At 38.2% G+C, this 20,850-nt stretch overlaps 1 protein-coding gene across 1 annotated transcript in view; it reads left to right on the forward strand.

Annotated features, from left to right (window-relative positions):
- Positions 1 to 20,850, forward strand: part of HMCN1 (hemicentin 1) — a 552,382-nt gene that overhangs the window by 510,050 nt on the left and 21,482 nt on the right. The window contains exons 98-103 of the mRNA XM_004013873.6: positions 3,975 to 4,037; positions 5,188 to 5,307; positions 6,205 to 6,339; positions 15,424 to 15,537; positions 16,255 to 16,380; positions 18,816 to 18,944. Coding sequence (XP_004013922.3) covers positions 3,975 to 4,037; positions 5,188 to 5,307; positions 6,205 to 6,339; positions 15,424 to 15,537; positions 16,255 to 16,380; positions 18,816 to 18,944 — 687 coding nt within the window. The remainder of the gene's footprint in view (positions 1 to 3,974; positions 4,038 to 5,187; positions 5,308 to 6,204; positions 6,340 to 15,423; positions 15,538 to 16,254; positions 16,381 to 18,815; positions 18,945 to 20,850) is intronic.

The raw sequence follows: 20,850 nt of genomic DNA on the forward strand, positions 1-20,850 counted from the left end.
AAGATGATCATAATTACTTATTAGAGAAATACAGATCAAAACTACAATGAAGTATTACCATTTCACACAAGTCAGAATTGCCATCATCAGAAATTCTATATATAAAAAATGCTGGAGAGGATGTGGAGAAAAGAGAACTCTCTTGCACTGTTCGTGGGAATGTAGATTGATACAGTCATTATGGAGAACAGTGATACAGTCACTATGAAGAACAGTATGAAGGTTCCTTAAAAAACTAAAAATAGAACTACCATATGACTCAGCATTCCACTACTGAGCATTTGCCCTGAGAAAACCATAATTGAAAAAGACATCTGCATCCAGTAATAATCATAGCACTATTTACAATAGCCAGGACATTGGAAGCAACCTAAATGTCCATTCACAGATGAATAGATAAAGAAGATGTAGTGCATATACATAATGGAACATTCAGATTAGTTCAGTTGCTCAGTCTTGTCCGACTCTTTGCAACCCCATGAATAGCAGCACGCCAGGCCTCCCTGTCCAGCACCATCTCCCGGAGTTCACTCCGACTCACGTCAATAGAGTCTGTGATACCATCCAGCCATCCCATCCTGGGTCGTCCCCTTCTCCTCCTGCCCGCAATCTCTCCCAGCATCAGTCTTTTCCCATGAGTCAACTCTTTGCATGAGGTGGCAAAAGTACTGGAGCTTCAGCTTTAGCATCAGTCCTTCCAAAGAAATCCCAGGGTTGATCTCCTTTAGAATGGACTGGTTGGATCTCCTTGCAGTCCAAGGGACCCTCAAGAGTCTTCTCCAACACCACAGTTCAAACACATCAATTCTTCGGCGCTCAGCCTTCTTCACAGTCCAACTCTCACATCCATACATGACCACTGGAAAAACCATAGCCTTGACTAGACGGACCTTAGTCAGCAAAGTAAGGTCTCTGCTTTTGAATATACTATCTAGGTTGGTCATAACTTTTCTTCCAAGGACTAAGTGTCTTTTAATTTCATGGCTGCAGTCACCATCTGCAGTGATTTTAGAGCCCAAAAAAATAAAGTCTGACACTGTTTCACTGTTTCCCATCTATTTCCCATGAAGTGATGGGACCAGATGCCATGATCTTCGTTTTCTGAATGTTGAGCTTTAAGCCAACTTTTTCCCTCTCCTCTTTCACTTTCATCAAGAGGCTTTTTATCTCCTCTTCACTTTCTGCCATAAGGGTAATGTCATCTGCATATCTGAGGTTATTGATATTTCTCCCAGCAATCTTGATTCCAGCTTGTGTTTCTTGCAGCCCAGCATTTCTCATGATGTACTCTGCATGTAAGTTAAATAAGCAGGGTGACAATATATACCCTTGACGTACTCCTTTTCCTATTTGGAACCAGTCTGTTGTTCCATGTCCAGTTCTAACTGTTGCTTCCTGACCTGCATACAGATTTCTCAAGAGGCAGGTCAGGTGGTCTGGTATTCCCATCTCTTTCAGAATTTTCCACAGTTTCTTGTGACCCACATAGTCAAAGGCTTTGGCATAGTCGATAAAGCAGAAATAGATGTTTTTCTGGAACTCTCTTGCTTTTTCCATGATCCAGTGGATGTTGGCAATTTGATCTCTGGTTCCTCTGCCTTTTCTAAAACCAGCTTGAACGTCAGGGAGTTCACGGTTCACGTATTGCTGAAGTCTGGCTTGGAGAATTTTGAGCATTACTTTACTAGCATGTGAGATGAGTGCAATTGTGCGGTAGTTTGAGCATTCTTTGGCATTGCCTTTCTTTGGGATTGGAATGAAAATTGACCTTTTCCAGTCCTGTGGCCACTGCTGAGTTTTCCAAATTTGCTGGCATATTGAGTGCAGCACTTTCACAGCATCATCTTTCAGGATTTGAAAAAGCTCAACTGGAATTCCATCACCTTCACTAGCTTTGTTCGTAGTGATGCTTTCTAAGGCCCACTGGACTTCACATTCCAGGATGTCTGGCTCTAGATTAGTGATCACATCATCATGATTATCTGGGTCGTGAAGATCTTTTTCGTACAGTTATTCTGTGTATTCTTGCCACCTCTTCTTAATATCTTCTGCTTCTGTTAGGTCCATACCATTTCTGTCCTTTATCGAGCCCATCTTTGCATGAAATGTTCCCTTGGTATCTCTAATTTTCTTGAAGAGATCTCTAGTCTTTCCCATTCTGTTGTTTTCCTCTATTTCTTTGCACTGATCGCTGAAGAAGGCTTTCTTATCTCTTCTTGCTATACTTTGGAACTCTGCATTCAGATGCTTATATCTTTCCATTTCTCCTTTGCTTTTTGCCTCTCTTCTTTTCACAGCTATTTTAAGGCCTCCCCAGACAGCCATTTTGCTTTTTTGCATTTCTTTTCCATGGGGATGGTCTTGATCCCTGTCTCCTGTACAATGTCACGAACCTCCATCCATAGTACATCAGGCACTCTGTCTATCAGATCTAGGCCCTTAAATCTATTTCTCACTTCCACTGTATAATTACTCTGTCATAAAAAGCAATGAGATTGGGTCATCTGAATTGTATTCTTGAGTTCAGTGGCTGAAAGTCACAAGGACTTGCATCTAAATCCTTGTTCCAGATTATCTTTATAATTTTATTACTTTTGACTTTAGGTTAATTACATGACCTCAGTCTCAAATTCTTCATCTGAAAATTGGTTATGATGGGAGTCGGGGAATTCTGAGATTTAAATGTAATATAGCACACGAAGTATGACTGTATGACAGTCAACAATCATTTAGCAAACATTTCTATCCCATCCATCCTGCCCCATTCCCTTGAAGGTGCAGGAAGGCTTGAATACTCTCAGGGTCATTTTTACACTTGGAGAGGAAATGGATCATGAACCTCTGCTTTCTCTTCAAGGTTTTAAGCAGGTTGATTGCCTAGAAATAGCAAGTATGGCTTTAGCTTTCTAGTCAAGGAACTATATTCACTGGAGTAGTATTTCTTCCTCCCTCCACAAATATGTATGAGACTTTTGAACAGTGTCATGGTCTCAGCAGGGCTTAAATAACTTTGCAATCAGAGACTCTCCAAAGTAGAATGAATATGAAAAATAAATACTCAGACTCACTCTATGAAGAACACCTAAAGCAATAAAAGTAAACCATCTCATGTATTTGGAATTGAAGGAAAATCTAAGATAATTTCTAAGAGATTGAATATAAACTCAGTGTATTATATGACTTAAATAAAATTCCCCTTAAAGACAAATCTATTATGTCAATGATTGTCTTTTAGGGGGTGTGTGTGTGTTTATATTACTTTGGTAACTTGAAAATGAGTATAAGTTTTTGCATCTCATTAATGTTTATATTTGTAAAATAACTTACATCCATCAAAACAGAGTTACTTCCTAAGAAAAGAGATTCCCTAAGCTACCTATTCTTGTTTATATGTTTTCTCCTAACACTAATCTGACATCTATTCCATAATGATATGCCTGTTTCTTGCTTTGACTACATGGAAAGAATACTTGGTTACACACAAAGAAACTTTGACCCAGATGCTTCACTATGCAAATGGAAATTGACAAAAGGAGGGCTTTTCTTCATTAGAGTTTGTTTTTCACTGGCATAAATTATTTTAAGGGTTTTCAAAATACCACTCCTACTTCTAGAACAGAAAAAGTAAATGGCTGGAAGAATAGGATTTTGCCTGTGGTTATGTCTGGCAGTCACATTGATTTGTATCCTTTTTTGTTATCAAAGAATAATTAATTTTCTTTTGATCCATGTAAACTACTTAGGCAGAAAATCTGCTTCCACTGGCTGCTTGCCAACAATCTCTGCACTATGATTCATTTCGTTCTCGGTTGGGAAACAGGAAAATGTTTCCATTCTGCTTGTTTTCACCTATTGCATTTGCTGCCTCATGTGTTCCACTTTGGGCACATCTTCCCAGGGAGGACAGTTCTGGAAAGAAATAAGGTGCTAAAGTTCTAACAAGTCAGTTAATTTTTCTTTTGTCTCTATGGTAGGAGAACGCAGTAATCAGTGTCCCTCTGGGTTTGCCTTAGACTCGGTCGGACCCTTTTGTGCTGGTAAGTACAACAATAAATGATGCATTTTTGTTTTTCATAATCTGTTCATGCTATCCCTTAATGGACATTTACTGTCATTTTGCTAGATATTTATTAATCACAATATCCTCTAACTGTCTCATTTTATAGGTGAGGAAATTGAGATGTGAAGAAGTTGAGTGCCTAAGTTCACTCAGCTATCAGATGGCAGAGCTAGATTTGAATTTCAGATAGATACAAAGCCCGTGCTGTGTCAGTTAGTTCCACAATCAAGTGTGTTAGGGATCATGATCAAGTACAGGGGTAGACTGAACATAGGAACCAAACACTGGACTATGTTTGGCCACCTGATTGCACGAATGTGAAACAGCAGTAATTCAACTCTAAGTCACTTAACCCTAGAATTGCCCAGTTGTAGCACAGGGCTGGAGATGGCAATGGCAGCCCACTCCAGTACTCTTGCCTAGAGAATCCCATGGATGGAGGAGCCTGGTAGGCTGAAGTCCATGGGGTCACTAAGAGTCGGGCACGACTGAAGTGATTTAGCAGCAGCAGCAGCACAGAGCTGGATTGTGGGTGGAGGACTGATGACTAAACCTGCCTTGTGCTATCCGTGTGCCAGTGCAGGAGAGTCACAGTTAAGTAAATAGCTAAATAAATGGCTAGAGGAGCTCAAACTGGCATACACAGTGCTTTTCTTTTTGCTGGTATGCAATGATACAGTGATAAAAAGGTCACCTTTAGAAACTGTACTGCCCAGGTTCAAATCCCAGCTCGGCCGATAATGACCTATGTGGCCTTCAGCAATTTAGTTAACCTCTTTATTCCTCAGTTTTAGCATGCAAATGAGAATAGGAATAAAAATACTTATCTCCTAGGAATGTTGAGATGAGTTAACATAGGAATAATAAAAAGCATTTCAATCACAGTAAATGGTCATTATGTCTTAGCTTTCACCATTGTTGTTTTAAAATTAATGCAGCCACTGTCAGAGATAATGTGAGGACCCAAAAGTAATTTCATCTTGTGTTTCTATTCTGTGGCATATGGAGCATTTTCTGTTACATTGGATCCATTCATTGGCCTCTACAGACAGCTCTTTTCACCCACTTTAATAACTCCTTGAAAGTAGGGCTTCTCCATACTAATTGGGTCTTGTTTCTTCTTCCAGATGAAGATGAATGTGCCACAGGGAATCCCTGCTCTCATTTCTGTCACAATGCCATGGGAACCTATTATTGCTCCTGCCCCAAAGGCCTCACCATAGCTGCCGATGGAAGAACCTGTCAAGGTAGTTTACACGGCTAAATCTAATCAACACATTTAAGCAACGGGCATGGCAATCTCTGACCTAGGGAAAGCATGGAAGACCACGGCTCTTCTTTACTACTCTTTCTGCCTCTGCCTTCATTAAGTTGAAAAAGTAAGGCAGAGAGAAGACTGCTCACACACTGCCTTCACATGGGGCACTCTGTGGGCAGGGATGCCTCTAATGATTCACTCAATAACCAAAACACAATGAGAGGCAGCCAGGCCTATTACCATATGCATTTTACAGGGATAACACCAAGGAAAAATAAGGTTATAAAGAATTTAAGTGAACTGCACAATCCTGGTAGGACTTTAGGAACGTTACAAAAAGAAATCACACATTTCTATCAAATTCTAGGTATGCTTCAAAGTTAGAAATTGTATAGGAGCCTAATTTATAAATTAAAAATGAAAAAAAGGATTTCTCCCTCTATGCCCAAGTAGGCCTCCGTCTAAATACAAAAGAGAGAGGGAGTAAGGACATAACAGGGCATAGGAATAACTTCTATAGGAATGTCCAGTATGGATTGGGCACTTTGTATACATTATTTCCTTTAATTTTTAAAGCAGTACTGAGAGACAGATATTATCCTCATTTTACAAATGAGAACTCAGATGTTAAAAAGAAGTACCTTTTTTCAGTCATCTAATTTATAAGTGGTCTGATGGATGGCTTGGTCTTTGAAGACACACACTGTCTGCTGTGAGCTTGTCAGCTCTTCAACTCATCTGAAGGGACCTACCCCCAAATTCAACATTCTTGCTCTTGTGAATTTGAAGTGTCACTCACTGCTTTCCTTATTCTTATTTCACAGCAGGTTCTTAAGTGGGTTTTTTTTTCCCACTCCCCTTAGTTAAATGAATCACTTTGTTGCAGATATTGATGAGTGTGCTTTGGGTGGATACACCTGCCATGCTGGTCAGGACTGTGATAATACCATCGGATCCTATCGCTGTGTAGTCCGCTGTGGAATTGGCTTTCGAAGAACCAGTGATGGGCTGAGTTGTCAAGGTACATAAATGGAAGCCCTTGCTTTATCTTCATTATACTAAGAGTTAAAAACCCTGCCTGTTGGACCATTTAGGTTGAACTCCATTTAATAGATTGAGCTTCGTAGTAAAATATTTAGATGTAATATTCTATGGCTATTTTAAGTATTTGTAACACAGTGATTTTGAATAAAACTTGCCTGTAATACTTGAGAGTGGAGATCATACAGCATGATCTTAATAGAATCTGTTTCATACTTGAGATTCAACCGATGTACAAGAAAGCCTTCTTAGAGGTCCCCTCACCTGAGTAAAAGCAGAAACTTCTGAGAAATGACCATGACTATCAATTACCTCTTCAGGGTAGAGTCTAGTCCCAGGAGAGAGACATAGAGTAACCCTACCATAAATCTCTCCTGCAGGGTATTTTATGATCCTGAAAAAGATGCAAAAATCGCTCATCCCTGTACAGACAAACATTATCACACAGTCTCTTATCTCATTATCCCCTCTTCGTTTCTGCTGTTAAGTCTGGTTTAAAAGCCTTTACTTTCACCATGAAACATGTTACTTTTTTGGTTGGCACCTATGTGCATAGAAATAAACCTTTTCTCTTATTAAAAAAAACCCTCCATTTCATAAGACTACTATTTATTGCAGGACTTTTGATATAAAACTTATTTTCTAGAGGAATTTTAGATTCACAGCAAATTTGAGTAGAACAGAAAAAGATTTTCCAAATTCTCCCTGCCCCAACTCCTTCACAGCCTCCCCAACTATCATATTCCTTCTAGAATGGTTCCTTTTTTTTTACCAAGGATAAATCTACATTGACACATCATTACAACCGAAAGTCCGTTGTTTACATTAGAAGTTACTCTTGATGTTCTATATTCCAATGTCATGTATCCTCCATTGTAGTATCATGCAGGATCATGCTTCCCTACCCAAAAAATCTATGCTTCGCCTCGTCATCCTTCCCTCCCCCAAACTCTGGGAACACTGATATTTTTATTGTCTCTCTAGCTTTACCTTTTCCATAATGTCATATAGTTGGAATTATGTAGCATTTAGCCTTTTCAGATTAGCTTCTTTCACTTAGTAATATACATGTATGTTTCCTCCATGTCTTTTCATTGGTTGATAGCGCCTTTCTTTTTAGTGCTGAAAAATAATCCATTGGATGACTCTACCACAATTTATCTATCCATTCACCTACCAAAGGGCATCTTGGCACTTCCAAGTTTTAGCAATTATAAGTAAAGCTGCTGTCAGGATTTTCCAAACAAAGACACAGTGGATACAAAGCTAAATTCTTATCAATAGTAAAAAAAAAATGAATGAATTATGGCATATCCATACCATAAACCACTGTGTTGTCATTATAAAGAATGGAATGAAGCTCTGCTGTTTGGCTTAGAGGAATTTCCATGAGACATCCTTTAGTGAGAACACTTAAGATGTAGGAAAGCATATGTAACTTGTGTAGAAAAGATTGTGACTGGAAAACAAACAGTAACAAAAGTAAAAAGGAAGTGTATTTATATATTTAGGGAGAGCTATGGGTGTACATAAAAGAATATGTTATTACCATTTCTATATTAACTATAGATGTTATTTATATTAGATTGTTAATGTAGGTTGGCTTTGGAGAACAAGAAGGGTAAAAAGGATAAGAGGCCAAGCAAAAGAAGAAAAACTGCACAAAGAAAATCTTCTAAAGGTATATGATCACAGAGCAGGGAGCAGACAAAATGGGGGAGTAGGACGACTTGAACTCACCTCCTGTCATGAAATCACCAAACTTAAAACTAACTGCCGAATGGAAAAGACTGACAGATACCAAAAAAGATATTCTGTACATCCATAGATGAAGAAGCCACAATGAGATGATAGAAGGGGCACATGTGTGATGTAATCAAATTTCATTCCTACCTGGTGGACAACCCACAAAGTGAAAAATATTTGTATCACAGAGGTTCTCCCATGGAGTGAGAGTTCTGAGCTCCACATGGCAGGCTCCCTAGCCTGTGAGTCTAACCCTGGGTGGAGAAGCCCCCAGAGCATTTGACTTTGAAGGCCAGGAGCTCCACAGGACTGGGAGAAACAGAAATTCCACTCCTGGCGGGCACACACAAGGTTTTCCATGCCCTGGAACATAGTAAAGCAGTGACTACAGAAGAGCCTGGGCCATACCTACCTGTGGGTCTTTTGGAGGGAGGGGTCAGCTCAGGCTCACTCTATGGGCGAGGACTCTAGAGGCAGAGGCTCCAGGGAATATTCACTGGCATGAGCTTTCTCAGAGGTCTCAATAGCAAGACCTGGGCCCACCCAACAGACTGTGGGCTCCTGTGCTTGGACACCTCAGGCCAAACAACCAACAGGGTGAAAACGCACACAGACTGCCTAAAGCCTGAGCTCACAGCTATGTTTAGACATACCCCTGACATGGCCCTGCCTACCAGAGAGACAAGACCCAGCTGCACCAGTGGGCAGGCACCAATCCCTCCCACTAGGAAGCCTGTACAAGCCTCTGGACCACCATCATGCAGCAGAGGCAGATTCCAGAAGCAGCATAATTACACACCTGCAGCCTGAGAAAAGGAGGCCACAGACACAGAAAGTTAGACACAATGAGTCAGCAGAGAAGTATGTTCCAATTGAAGGAAGAAGATAAAATCCCAGAAGAACAATGAAGTGAAGTGCAGTAAGGCAATCAGACTGAAAAAGAACTCAGATATGACAGCAAAAATGATCCAAGATCTCAGAGAGACAATGGAGGCACAGACTGAAGAGATACCCGAAATGTGTCACAAAGACCTAGAAAACTAGAAGAAAAAAAAAAAAAAGAGTTGAGCAATACAGTAAGTGAAATGAAAACTACACTAGAAGAATAAAAAGATACACTTGACAGAATCAGTACCAGAATAAATGAGGCAGAAGAGCAAGCTAAGTGAACTGGAAGAGAGATTGGTATTGGTGGAAATCACTGCTACAGAACAGAATAAGGAAAAAAGAATGAAAAGAAATGAGAGCAGTTTAAGAGACCTCTCAGACATTAAAGCACCAAAATTCACATTAAAGGGGTCCCAGAAGGAGAAGAGAAAGGTCCTGATAAAATATTTGAAGAAATAGCCAAAAGCTTCCCTAACTTGGGAAAGTAGATTTTCAAGTCCTAGAAGCACAGAGTCCATATAGGATAAACCCAAGGAGGAAGACGCCAAGACACATATTTATCAAACTGACAAAAATTAAAGACCAAAAAATATATATATATTAAAAGCAACAAAGGGAAAGCAGCAAGTAACATACAAGGGAATCCCCATATGGTTATCATCTGACTTTTCAGCAGAAACTGTGCAGCTTGAAAGAACTACCATGATATATTTAAAGGGATGAAAGGGAAAAACCTATAAACAAGAATACTCTACCCAGCAAGACTCATTCCGATTCAACAGAGAAATCAAAGGTTTTATAGACAAGCAAAAGCTAAGAGAATTTAGCACCACCAAACCAGCTTTACAACAAATGCTGAAGAAACTTCTCTAGGTGGAAAAGAAAAGGCCACAACTGAAAAAAAAGAAAATTACAAATGGGAAAGTTCATCAGTAAAGTCAAACAAACTGTAAAGATAGAAAATCATTTACAAACAAAAAAGGTATCAAACCAGTAATCATGAGGAGAGTACAAATGCAGGATACTGGAAATGCATTTGAAATTAAGAGGCCAGCAACTTAAAACAATCTTGTATGTTATAGACTGCTATATAAAAACCTCACGGTATTAATAGCTGCAAACCAAAAATCTATGATAGATATATACACAAAAAAGAAAGATCAATCCAAGCACAACACCAAAGATAGTTATAAAATCACAATAGAATAGAACAAAAGAGGAAGGTACCTACAAAAGCAAATCCTAAAGAATTAACAAAATGGCAATAAGAACATACATACTAATAAATACTTTCATCTATATTGTCTAAGAGACCCACTTCATATCTAGAGACTATACAGACAAAGTGAGGAGTTGAAATAGGTATTCCATGCAAATGGAAATTAAAAGAAAGCTGGAGTAGTGACAGTCATATCAGACAAAATAGACTTTAAAATAAAGACTGTTACAAAAGACAAAGAAGAATACTACATGATCAAAGGATCGATCCAAAAAGATGATAGTTGCAAATATACATGTACCCAACATAGGAGCACCTCAATATATAAGACAAATGCTAACAGCCATAAAAGTACAAGTCAACAGAAACACAAGAATAGCGGGGACTTCAATGCCCCACTTACCTCAATGAATGGATCAGAGAAAAAAGTCAATAAGGAAACATAGGCCTTAAAGGACACATTAGACCTGATGGACTCAATCCATATTTATAGAGCATGTCATCCAAAGGTAGCAGAATATACATTCTTCTCAAGTGCACATGGAACATTTTCCATGATCAATCACATACTGAGCCACAAAGAAAACTCTGGTATATTAAATTGAAATTTCTTTTGCAACCACAGCACTATGACATTAGATATCAACTATCAAAAAAAAAAAACTGCCCAAAAGGCAAACACATGGAGACTAAATGACAAAAAGAAAAAAAAAAAAAGGATCATTGAAGAAATCAAAGAGGAAATAAAAAAAGACTCAGACAAATGAAAACACAACGATCCAAAAATGTTGGGATGCAGCAAAAGCAGTTTAAGAGAGAAGTTTATAGCAATACAATCTTACCTCAGGAAACAAGAAAAATTTCAAATAAACAACCTACCTTACACCTAGAGCAACTAGAGAAAGAACAAAAAACAAACCCAAAGTTAGTAGAAGGGACTAAATCATAAAGATCAGAGCAAAAATAATTGAAATACAGACCAAAAAAAAATAGAAAAGATGAGTTAAACTCAAAGATGGTTCTTTGAAAAAATAAAATTGATAAAGCTTTAGCCAGAGTCATCAAAAAAAGGGAGAGGTCTCAAATCAATAAAATTAGAAATAAAAAGGAGAAATTACAAATGATACCACAGAAATACAGAGGATTGTAAGAGACTACTACAAACAACTATATGCCAATAAAATGGACAACCTAGAAGAAATGAACAAATTCTTAGGAAGGTACAGTCTCCTAAAACTGAATCAGGAATAAATAGAACAGACCATAGCTCAGTTGGTAAAGAATATGAAGGCAATGCAGGAGACTCCATTCAATTCCTAGGTCAGGAAAAACCACTGGAGAAGGGATAGACTACCCACTCCAGTATTCTTGGGCACCCCTTGTGGCTCAGCTGATAAAGAATCTGCCTGCAATGCAGGAGACCTTGGTTCAATCCCTGGTTGGGAAGATCCCCTGGAGAAGGGAAAGGCTACCCACTCCAGAATTCTGACCTGGAGAATTCTAGGGACTACAGAGTCACAAAGAGTTGGACATGACTGAGTGACTTTCACGAAGTACTGAAATTGAAACTCATTCAATGGGGACACCATCACTTTGATACGAAAACTAGACAAAGACACCCCAAAAAGGAAAACTTACAGGTGAGTATCACTGATGAACACAGATTCAAAAACCCACAACAAAATATTAGCAAACCAAATCCAGCAATACATTAAAAGAATCATATACCATGACCAAATGGGATTTATCCCAGGGATGCAAGAATTTTTTAATATCTGCAAATCAATTAGTGTGATATACCACAGTAGCAGACTGAAGAATAAAGCCATATGATCATCTCAATATATGCAGAAAAAGCTTTTGACAAAAATCAACATTTCTTTATGAAAAAACTCTCCAGAAAGTGGGGATAAAGGGAATTTAACTCAGCATAATAAAAGCCATATGACATACCCACAGCAAACCTCATGCTCAATGGAGAAAAGCTGAAAGCTTTTCTTCTAAGATCAGGAACGAGACAAGGATGTCCACTCTCACCACTTTTATTCAATATAATTTTGCAAGCCGTAGTCATGGAAGCCAGAGAAGAAAGAAATGAAAGGAATCCAAATTGGAAAAGATGATGTAAAAATGTCACTCTTTGCAGGTTACATTATACTATACATATAAAATACTAAAGATGCTACCAGAAAGCTACTAGAGCTCAAACTTTTATTGGGGAAATGTTCAGGATACAAAGCTAATATCCAGAAGTCTGTTTCACTTCTATATACTAACAGCAAAAGATTAGAAAAAATTACAAGTAACAAGAATAAATTAAGGAGACAATCCCATTTACCATCGCAGCAAAAAGATTAAAATGCCTCAGAATAAACCTACCTAAGTGAGAAATAGATTTAAGGGCATAGATGTGATAGATAGAGTGCCTGATGAACTATGGAATGAGGTCTGTGACATTGTACAGGAGACAGGGATCAAGACCATCCCCATGGAAAAGAAATGCAAAAAGCAAAATGGCTGTCTGGGGAGACCTTACAAATAGCTGTGAAAAGAAGAGAGGCAAAAAGCAAAGGACAAAAGGAAAGATATAAGCGTCTGAATGCAGAGTTCCAGAGAATAGCAAGAAGAGATAAGAAAGCCTTCTTCAGCGATCAATGCAAAGAAATAGAGGAAAAGAACAGAATGGGAGAGACTAGAGATCTCTTCAAGAAAATTAGAGATACCAAGGGAACATTTCATGCAAAGATGGGCTTGACAAAGGACAGAAATGGTCTGGACCTAACAGAAGCAGAAGATATTAAGAAGAGGTAGCAAGAATACACAGAAGAACTGTGCAGAAAAGATCTGCACGACCCAGATAATCACAATGGTTTGATCACTCATCTAGAGCCAGACATCCTGGAATGTGAAGTCAAGTGGGCCTTAGAAAGCATCACTACGAACAAAGCTAGTGGAGGTGATGGAATTCCAGTTGAGCTTTTTCAAATCCTGGAAGATGATGCTGTGAAAGTGCTGCACTCAATATGCCAGCAAGTTTGGAAAACTCAGCGGTGGCCACAGGACTGGAAAAGGTCAATTTTCATTCCAATTCCAAAGAAAGGCAATGCCAAAGAATGCTCAAACTACCGCACAATTGCACTCATCTCACACGCTAGTAAAGTCATGCTCAAAATTCTCCAAGCCAGGCTTCAGCAATACGTGAACAGTGAACTCCCTGATGTTCAAGCTGGTTTTAGAAAAGGCAGAGGAACCAGAGATCAAATTGCCAGCATCCGCTGGATCATGGAAAAAGAAAGAGAGTTCCAGAAAAACATCTATTTCTGCTTTATGGACTATGCCAAAGCCTTTGACTGTGTGGATCACAATAAACTGTGGAAAATTCTGAAAGAGATGGGAATATCAGACCACCTCACCTGCCTCTTGAGAAACCTGTATGCAGGTCAGGAAGCAACAGTTAGAACTGGACATGGAACAACAGACTGGTTCCAAATAGGAAAAGGAGTACGTTAAGGCTGTATACTGTCACCCTGCTTATTTAACTTCTATGCAGAGTACATCATGAGAAATGCTGGACTGGAAGAAACACAAGCTGGAATCAAGATTGCCGGGACAAATATCAATAACCTCAGGTATGCAGATGACACCACCCTTATGGCAGAAAGTGAAGAGGAACTAAAAGCCTCTTGATGAAAGTGAAAGAGGAGAGTGAAAAAGTTGGCTTCAAGCTCAACATTCAGAAAACGAAGATCATGGCATCCGGTCCCATCACTTCATGGCAAATAGATGGGGAAACAGTAGAAACAGTGTCAGACTTTATTTTGGGGGGCTCCAAAAAACTGCAGATGGTGACTGAAGCCATGAAATTAAAAGACACTTACTCCTTGGAAGGAAAGTTATGACCAACCTAGACAGCATATTGGAAAGCAGAGACATTACTTTGCCAACAAAGGTCCATCTAGTCAAGCCTATGGTTTTTCCAGTGGTCATGTATGGATGTGAGAGTTGGACTGTGAAGAAGGCTGAGCGCCGAAGAATTGATGCTTTTGAACTGTGGTGTTAGAGAAGACTCTTTAGAGTCCCTTGGACTGCAAGGAGATCCAACCAGTCCATTCTAAAGGAGATCAGCCCTGGGTATTCTTTGGAAGGAATGATGCTAAAGCTGAAACTCCAGTACTTTGGCCACCTCATGCGAAGAGTTGACTCACTGGAAAAGACTCTGATGCTGGGAGGGATTGGGGGCTGGAGGAAAAGGGGATGACAGAGGATGAGATGTCTGGATGGCATCACCGACTCGATGGACGTGAGTCTGAGTGAACCCCGGGAGTTGGTGATGGACAGGGAGGCCAGGCGTGCTGCGATTCATGGGGTCGCAAAGAGTCAGACACGACTGAGTGACTGAACTGAACAGGGTTATAGGAAAGATGGCAGTAAGGACGAAGAGCTTTAAGAACACATGTGAGGAGGAAATGCTTGGTGGACCACAGTTCTTATCTTAGTGAGAAAGGAGAAGACAGACACAGAGATCAAAAGCTCAAATAGAGGCACTTTTCTTAAATGCAAGTAGTCGTCTCCCTTTTTCTGGGAACAGAAGAAATGAAATGAAAAAAGAGAAGGTACAAAGTACAAGCACGTAGGCATCAGTTGGGGGAATTCACACCTGCACTTTTTTTCCATTACACTGTGACCCAGATGATGTTCACAAAGATTAACTTGGCAATGACTACAGATGAGGATAAAAGCTAAAGTTGCTGCAGTCATCTGAGCACAAGGTGATAAAGACCTGCATCAGGCCAATAACAGCCAAAATCCAGAAGAAAGTTCAAATTTCAAAAGATGTTGCAGAAGACCCTAACTTTATTATTATTTATTTTCAGTACTCTCTGTCAGCTATGTTCCAGGACTCAGAGTTCCTAAAAACAAGAGTGGGAGGCATATAGTAAACAAAATAGCTAAACTACACAAGTATTCCATCAACATAGCTCTGAAGCAATAGCAAATGTTAATCTTGGGATAGTGTTGAAGAGAGAAACCCTCACTAGCAGTTTATTCTATCAGTTATCCAGCAGATCCCTTGAGAGCAATTAGATTGGACTCTTTTTAGGGAAGATCTTAAACATAAGATTGATCAAAGATCACTGAAATGTTAAACATTTGGGATAAACTAACCTGTTTTCTAACAGCATGTAATGAAAGTTCTGTTTTGCTTAACAGATATTAATGAATGTCAAGAATCCAGCCCCTGTCACCACCGCTGTTTCAATGCCATAGGAAGTTTTCACTGTGGATGTGAACCTGGGTATCAGCTCAAAGGCAGAAAATGTGTGGGTAAGGAAAGGGCTGTGAATTCAAAGCAGTGGCATCTTTGTAATGTCTTAATGCTGTCTGACCTGATCTATGTGTTGTGTCTGATATAGGGCACCTACCATGCATCATTTATGTGATCCATGCAAAAACAAAAGGAAACGAATGCTATACTTGACAGGTTTCATTTTCCAATTTTACAACCATTTTTAACATGTTCTCTATTATATTACCATTTTTCACAAAATCATAATATACGTGTGAATATAGTTATATATGGGCTTCCCTGGTGGCTCAGACAATAAAGAATCTGCCTGCAGTGCAGGAAACCCAGGTTTGATCCCTAGGTCCGGAAGATCCCCTGGAGAAGGGAACAGCTACCCACTCCAGTGTTCTGCCTGGAGAATTCCATGGACAGAGGAGCCTGGCGGGCTATAGTTCATGGGGTCACGAAGAGCTGGACACAACTCAGCAATTAAATAGACATATCATTTTTATTTTTCTAGAAGGGGGAAATGTTTTGGCATGGCTTCCATCTATGTGATGTAATATTTTTTATTTTTATCATTATGTTCTAAAATAAAGTGTGTTACATACCTTGATGGATTTAAACACTTCAACCTTATACCATGATTATATAATCATCTATATTATTTATCCTTAAAATCCAAAGGCATATTTTTATGAAAAAGTGGAAGAAATCACTTTCTCAATCTGCATTATCTTTGTTCTTTTATCAAGATATAAATGAGTGTAGACAGAATGTATGCAGACCAGATCAGCATTGCAAGAACACTCGCGGTGGCTATAAATGCATTGATCTCTGTCCAAATGGAATGACCAAGGCAGAAAATGGAACCTGCATTGGTGAGTGTCTGGCTATTTCAGTGACTGAGATCCGTTTACTATCAACAAGCCAAATAAGGCATCCTTGCTTAAAACTAATGATTAGAATAAATTTCATCCAACAAAGAAATATCTTTTTCTATAGGTTTTTTTACTACCAACTTCTTGTATGGTTGAGCTCTGAAGTCCCAGCATCATGACTATACCAGGAAATGAAAGCTCACCCAAGAAACTTAGGCCATTTTGAGCTCCCATGAATTACACTATTGGTTTATATAGTTTAATATCCACATACATTAATATTATCTCACATAATTTTTAATATGAAATTTAGCATCTATGTTAAGAATTTCATTGGAGGGGTTAAGAAAAACTTATGTTTGTAGAGACTTATTGAAAGTTCAAAATATAATTATTTTAAAACGAAATATTCATTAAATGTTAAGTCAATGACCAGACAATGAAGTAAATTCTATTTCTCCCTAAGTTTGTTCTTTGTGTGCCTGTTCTGTGCTAGCCTGCCATAGTTGACAGAATTGTAACATAGTTTTAACTGTAAACCGTAACATAGTTTACAGAACAGTGCTGTAAACTTCACGATTTACAGAACTGAAGCAGATAGCCTTCCTGCTCTCATGTACTTAAAATCACCTGGGATAGATCAGCCAACTCCACCTGCCTCACCAAAAGATTAAAAAAAAAAAAGTAATAGAAGATGAAATGCCATAAAAACTACAAGTAGGACTTCCCTGATGGTCTAGTGGATAAGAACCCATATTCCAAAGCAGGAGACCCAGGTTCAATCCCTGGTTCAGGAAGATTCCACATGCCTCGGGGCAGCTAAGTCCATGTACCACAACTACTGAGCCCCCGCGCTGCAAGTACTGAAGATAATGCGCCCTAAAGCCTGTGCTCCACAATGAAAGAAGCCATTGCAATGAGAAGCCCGCACAGCAGAACTAGAGAGTAGCTTCCATCTGCCGCAGTTAGAGAAAGCCCGTGCACAGCAACGAAGACCCGGCACAGCCAAAAATTATAGAGAGTTTATTTTTTAAAAAAAAGGTACAGATAAAATTGTGTAAGAGTACTCAAAAGAGTGCTCATATCTAATAGGAGTGACTAACAGCCATTCATGGAAGTGATCATATTTAAATTATCCTCAAATGGGATGTCGATATGTGGAGGTGGTAGTAAAAGGAAAGAAAAATAGCCCTGGATGAGGGGGAAAGAGCTGGAGTCAGGGAGAACATGTTAAAATTCGTCCTCCTTAACAGCTATCTGACCTTGAACAAGTCTTGAAATGACACAGAAATTTGAGTTTCTATTGAGAAACACAGAAGTTTCTCATTTTAAAAATGGGGGGAAAAAGAATTTCGAAATGAAACATTAATAAAGTTAAAATATGCCTTAGATTTGTTTCAAAATAATGTAAGAGAGAGGGGAGATTGTAGATATAAATGAAGGAGTAGTGACCACTTGTTGGTCTTTGTTGAGATACAAGGAGATTTAGTATAATTTTTTTAAAATGGGAGGGTGGACTATCAGATTGCAAAGACTGTTTTCAGCAATATGGATATAGGTAAATGTTTTTCTAAATTCCTACAAATAGTAGCCAATTTGTAGCATCATATACAGTTATGTGTAACTGTATTTTTAAGAATATTGACTCTAGTTATGTATAAGATTAATTAGAAATAAGCTGAAAGATCAGAAGACTGTTAAGAAGCTACAGCAAAAATATAGCTACATGAAAATGGAAAACAGGGATACATGGCTTTGTTCGAAGGAAGAAGAATTACTCAGTCTTGTAAGTTTAGGGAATAAATAAAAGATAACTCTGATGTTTACAGTTTGGGGAAAACAATGCTGTTGTCATAAATGAGAGTAATGATAAGAGTAAGGATACTCTGAACATGCTGAGTTTGAAGTTCTAGTAAAATATGGCGATGGAGATAGCCAGCTGGCAGCTAGAAATCTGAGTCTGTAGGTAAGAAGCAGTGTGGTACTACTGCTCTGGCTCTACATCAGGAAGCTCATTAGAGTCACTGGTATAAATATGATGGCTAGAGGAGGAGGGGTATAGAGAAGGGAAGAGAAAGCCGAGAACAAAACTCCATCCATAGTAGGGAGCAGAAAGAGGAAACGAAGCCAATTAACAAGTGACCTGGAGGAGGTCATGGCAACCCACTCCAGTATTCTTACCTGGAGCATCCCCATGGACAGAGGAGCCTGCCTGGCTACAGACCGTGGGGTCACAAAGAGTCGGACACAACTGAGCAACTAAGCTTTCTAATAAGTGACAGCTGGGACTTGAACCCAGCTTTTCTGACTACAGGGTTAAATCATATGGTAAGAAGTGCAACATTCTAAACAATTAAAATGTTCATTTTAAATATAGTGACCTCAGGTTTTGAAAGAGGAAATGTTATTGCTTTTTATTGCCTCCGTGTTCATAGATGTTGATGAGTGTAAAGATGGGACCCATCAGTGCAGATATAACCAGATATGTGAGAATACAAGAGGCAGCTATCGTTGTGTGTGTCCAAGAGGGTACCGGTCTCAAGGACTTGGAAGACCCTGTTTGGGTAAGTTAACAGAAACTCTTATTGAGTTAATAAAACTGTTAATATAATTACCCACCCCTACCAACTTGATTAGGACCACTGTATTCTCAAATGCTTTCTTGCTACATTTAGAAGAGTAAGTTGGTTTAAGTAATCCATTACGCAGTTTGAATTACTTCTTAGAGACTTCATATTGAATTCAACTGACACTGACTTTCAAGTGGTAATAATAACTACTTACAGAATGCTTACTATAAACTACACATATCAAAGTGAGGTGTGGTATAATTACCATGACAACTTAATTATGAAGATTATCTCACTGATTGTCTCGCTATGCATATATCATGTTTATATAGATACATTTTATTTGAATGTGAAGTATATTTGTATGTACTATGAAGGTTTAGTTATGAGGGATTAAAATGTGAACACATTTTAAGTGAATTGGTAATTAGCACTTTATCTACCATATATTTAGCACATACTATATACCATTCCCAGTGCTAAGAATCTCATTTAATTCTTCCAATTGCCTGTTTGTTTCCATCTTAGTTATAATTGAGTGTAAAGTAAGGCAGGTAGGTAGAAAATATCTTTAAGAAGGTAACCATATGCTTTCTTAAAATTAACACATTTATAATCAAGAAACTGACCTATAAAATATTCTACCTCAGAATATTTACATTTACATGCAGCAAAAAAAATTGTGTTGAGCTTTTAAATACTGGCTTCTGGTTTGCATGCTATTATACTTTTTAAATTAGATGCCTTGGTTATCTATTTAAAAGACAACCTGTCTTTATAGCCACAAAGAGACAAGCCTGTCCTGTCTTTATAGTGAATTCTTCCATAAAAATTTAGTACTGTCTTTATGTAGTTCCTAGCATAGTACTTTGTGCATTGCAAATGTTTATAGTAGTATCATTAATATGAACTCTTTTAAAATAAATACTGTTTAATAGAAATGCATGTCATTTTAGTCTTCTATTTAGGTATTGTAATTTATATATAATTTAACATTTTGATCAGTTATTACAGTGACCTAGCAGAATGAAATATGTTCCGTTGTTCACTTGTTTGACTTGAAGCTGAATGTCAGCAATTGGGCTGGGGGATAAATTTGTAAAGAAGGTAGGGCCATTGCCTTAAAGAGATTAAAAATGTTAATTTTAACTTTTGCCTACTGAAATAATTATTAAAGCAAAATTTACTACTTTATTCTAGTTATTTATGTTGTTTTCTTTCATGGCACTTTGGTAATGAATTAAAGAATTTGGTTTTGATCTCTGGTATTTATTCACTTTATAAGAAGTGTTGTGAGTACATACTCTGTGTGTTGATCTAGGAAAGAAGAATAGCTTTCATTTTTGAACTTTGTGAGTTTCTTAGGAAGAATGATTTTGTGTCATTTCCTTTTTAATTTTTGTTAAGAAAATGTGCTTAGCATGATTATTTATGAGTAATTATTGATTCGAAAGGAAAAAGGAAAATAAAACTGACTGTAGTTGTACCAATATTCCTGCATCTGAAACTTGTAATTATATGAAAGATTAGAAGCCCTAAGTGATCAAAATTATAATTAAACTCTAACTAGAGATATGATTGCATTCTTCACCAGCAAAAGTAAGATTTATATTAGCTTTGAACTCTAGTTTTTCTGGGTTCAAGACCACATTTTCCATTGTAATCCCATTTGTTTCTACTGTAAAGCTGTGTTTAGGGAAAATCATAGAATCTTTCTATATAGTTATATCTTAATGATGAAAGCTTTTTCAAAAGTTTACAGCAGTCGAAAAATTACTGTATTCCCAGCTTTGGAAGGTAACATAATGTTTTCAGTTTGTTTCACAGACTGATTCTTTATTCCTGTGTTTTCTGTGTGTATATGTGTGTATGTTGTTTTTTTTCTCTTTTTTATGTATCA

The sequence above is a fragment of the Ovis aries genome, chromosome 12 (assembly GCF_016772045.2).
Source record: "Ovis aries strain OAR_USU_Benz2616 breed Rambouillet chromosome 12, ARS-UI_Ramb_v3.0, whole genome shotgun sequence".
In the NCBI taxonomy this organism is placed as follows: domain Eukaryota; kingdom Metazoa; phylum Chordata; class Mammalia; order Artiodactyla; family Bovidae; genus Ovis; species Ovis aries.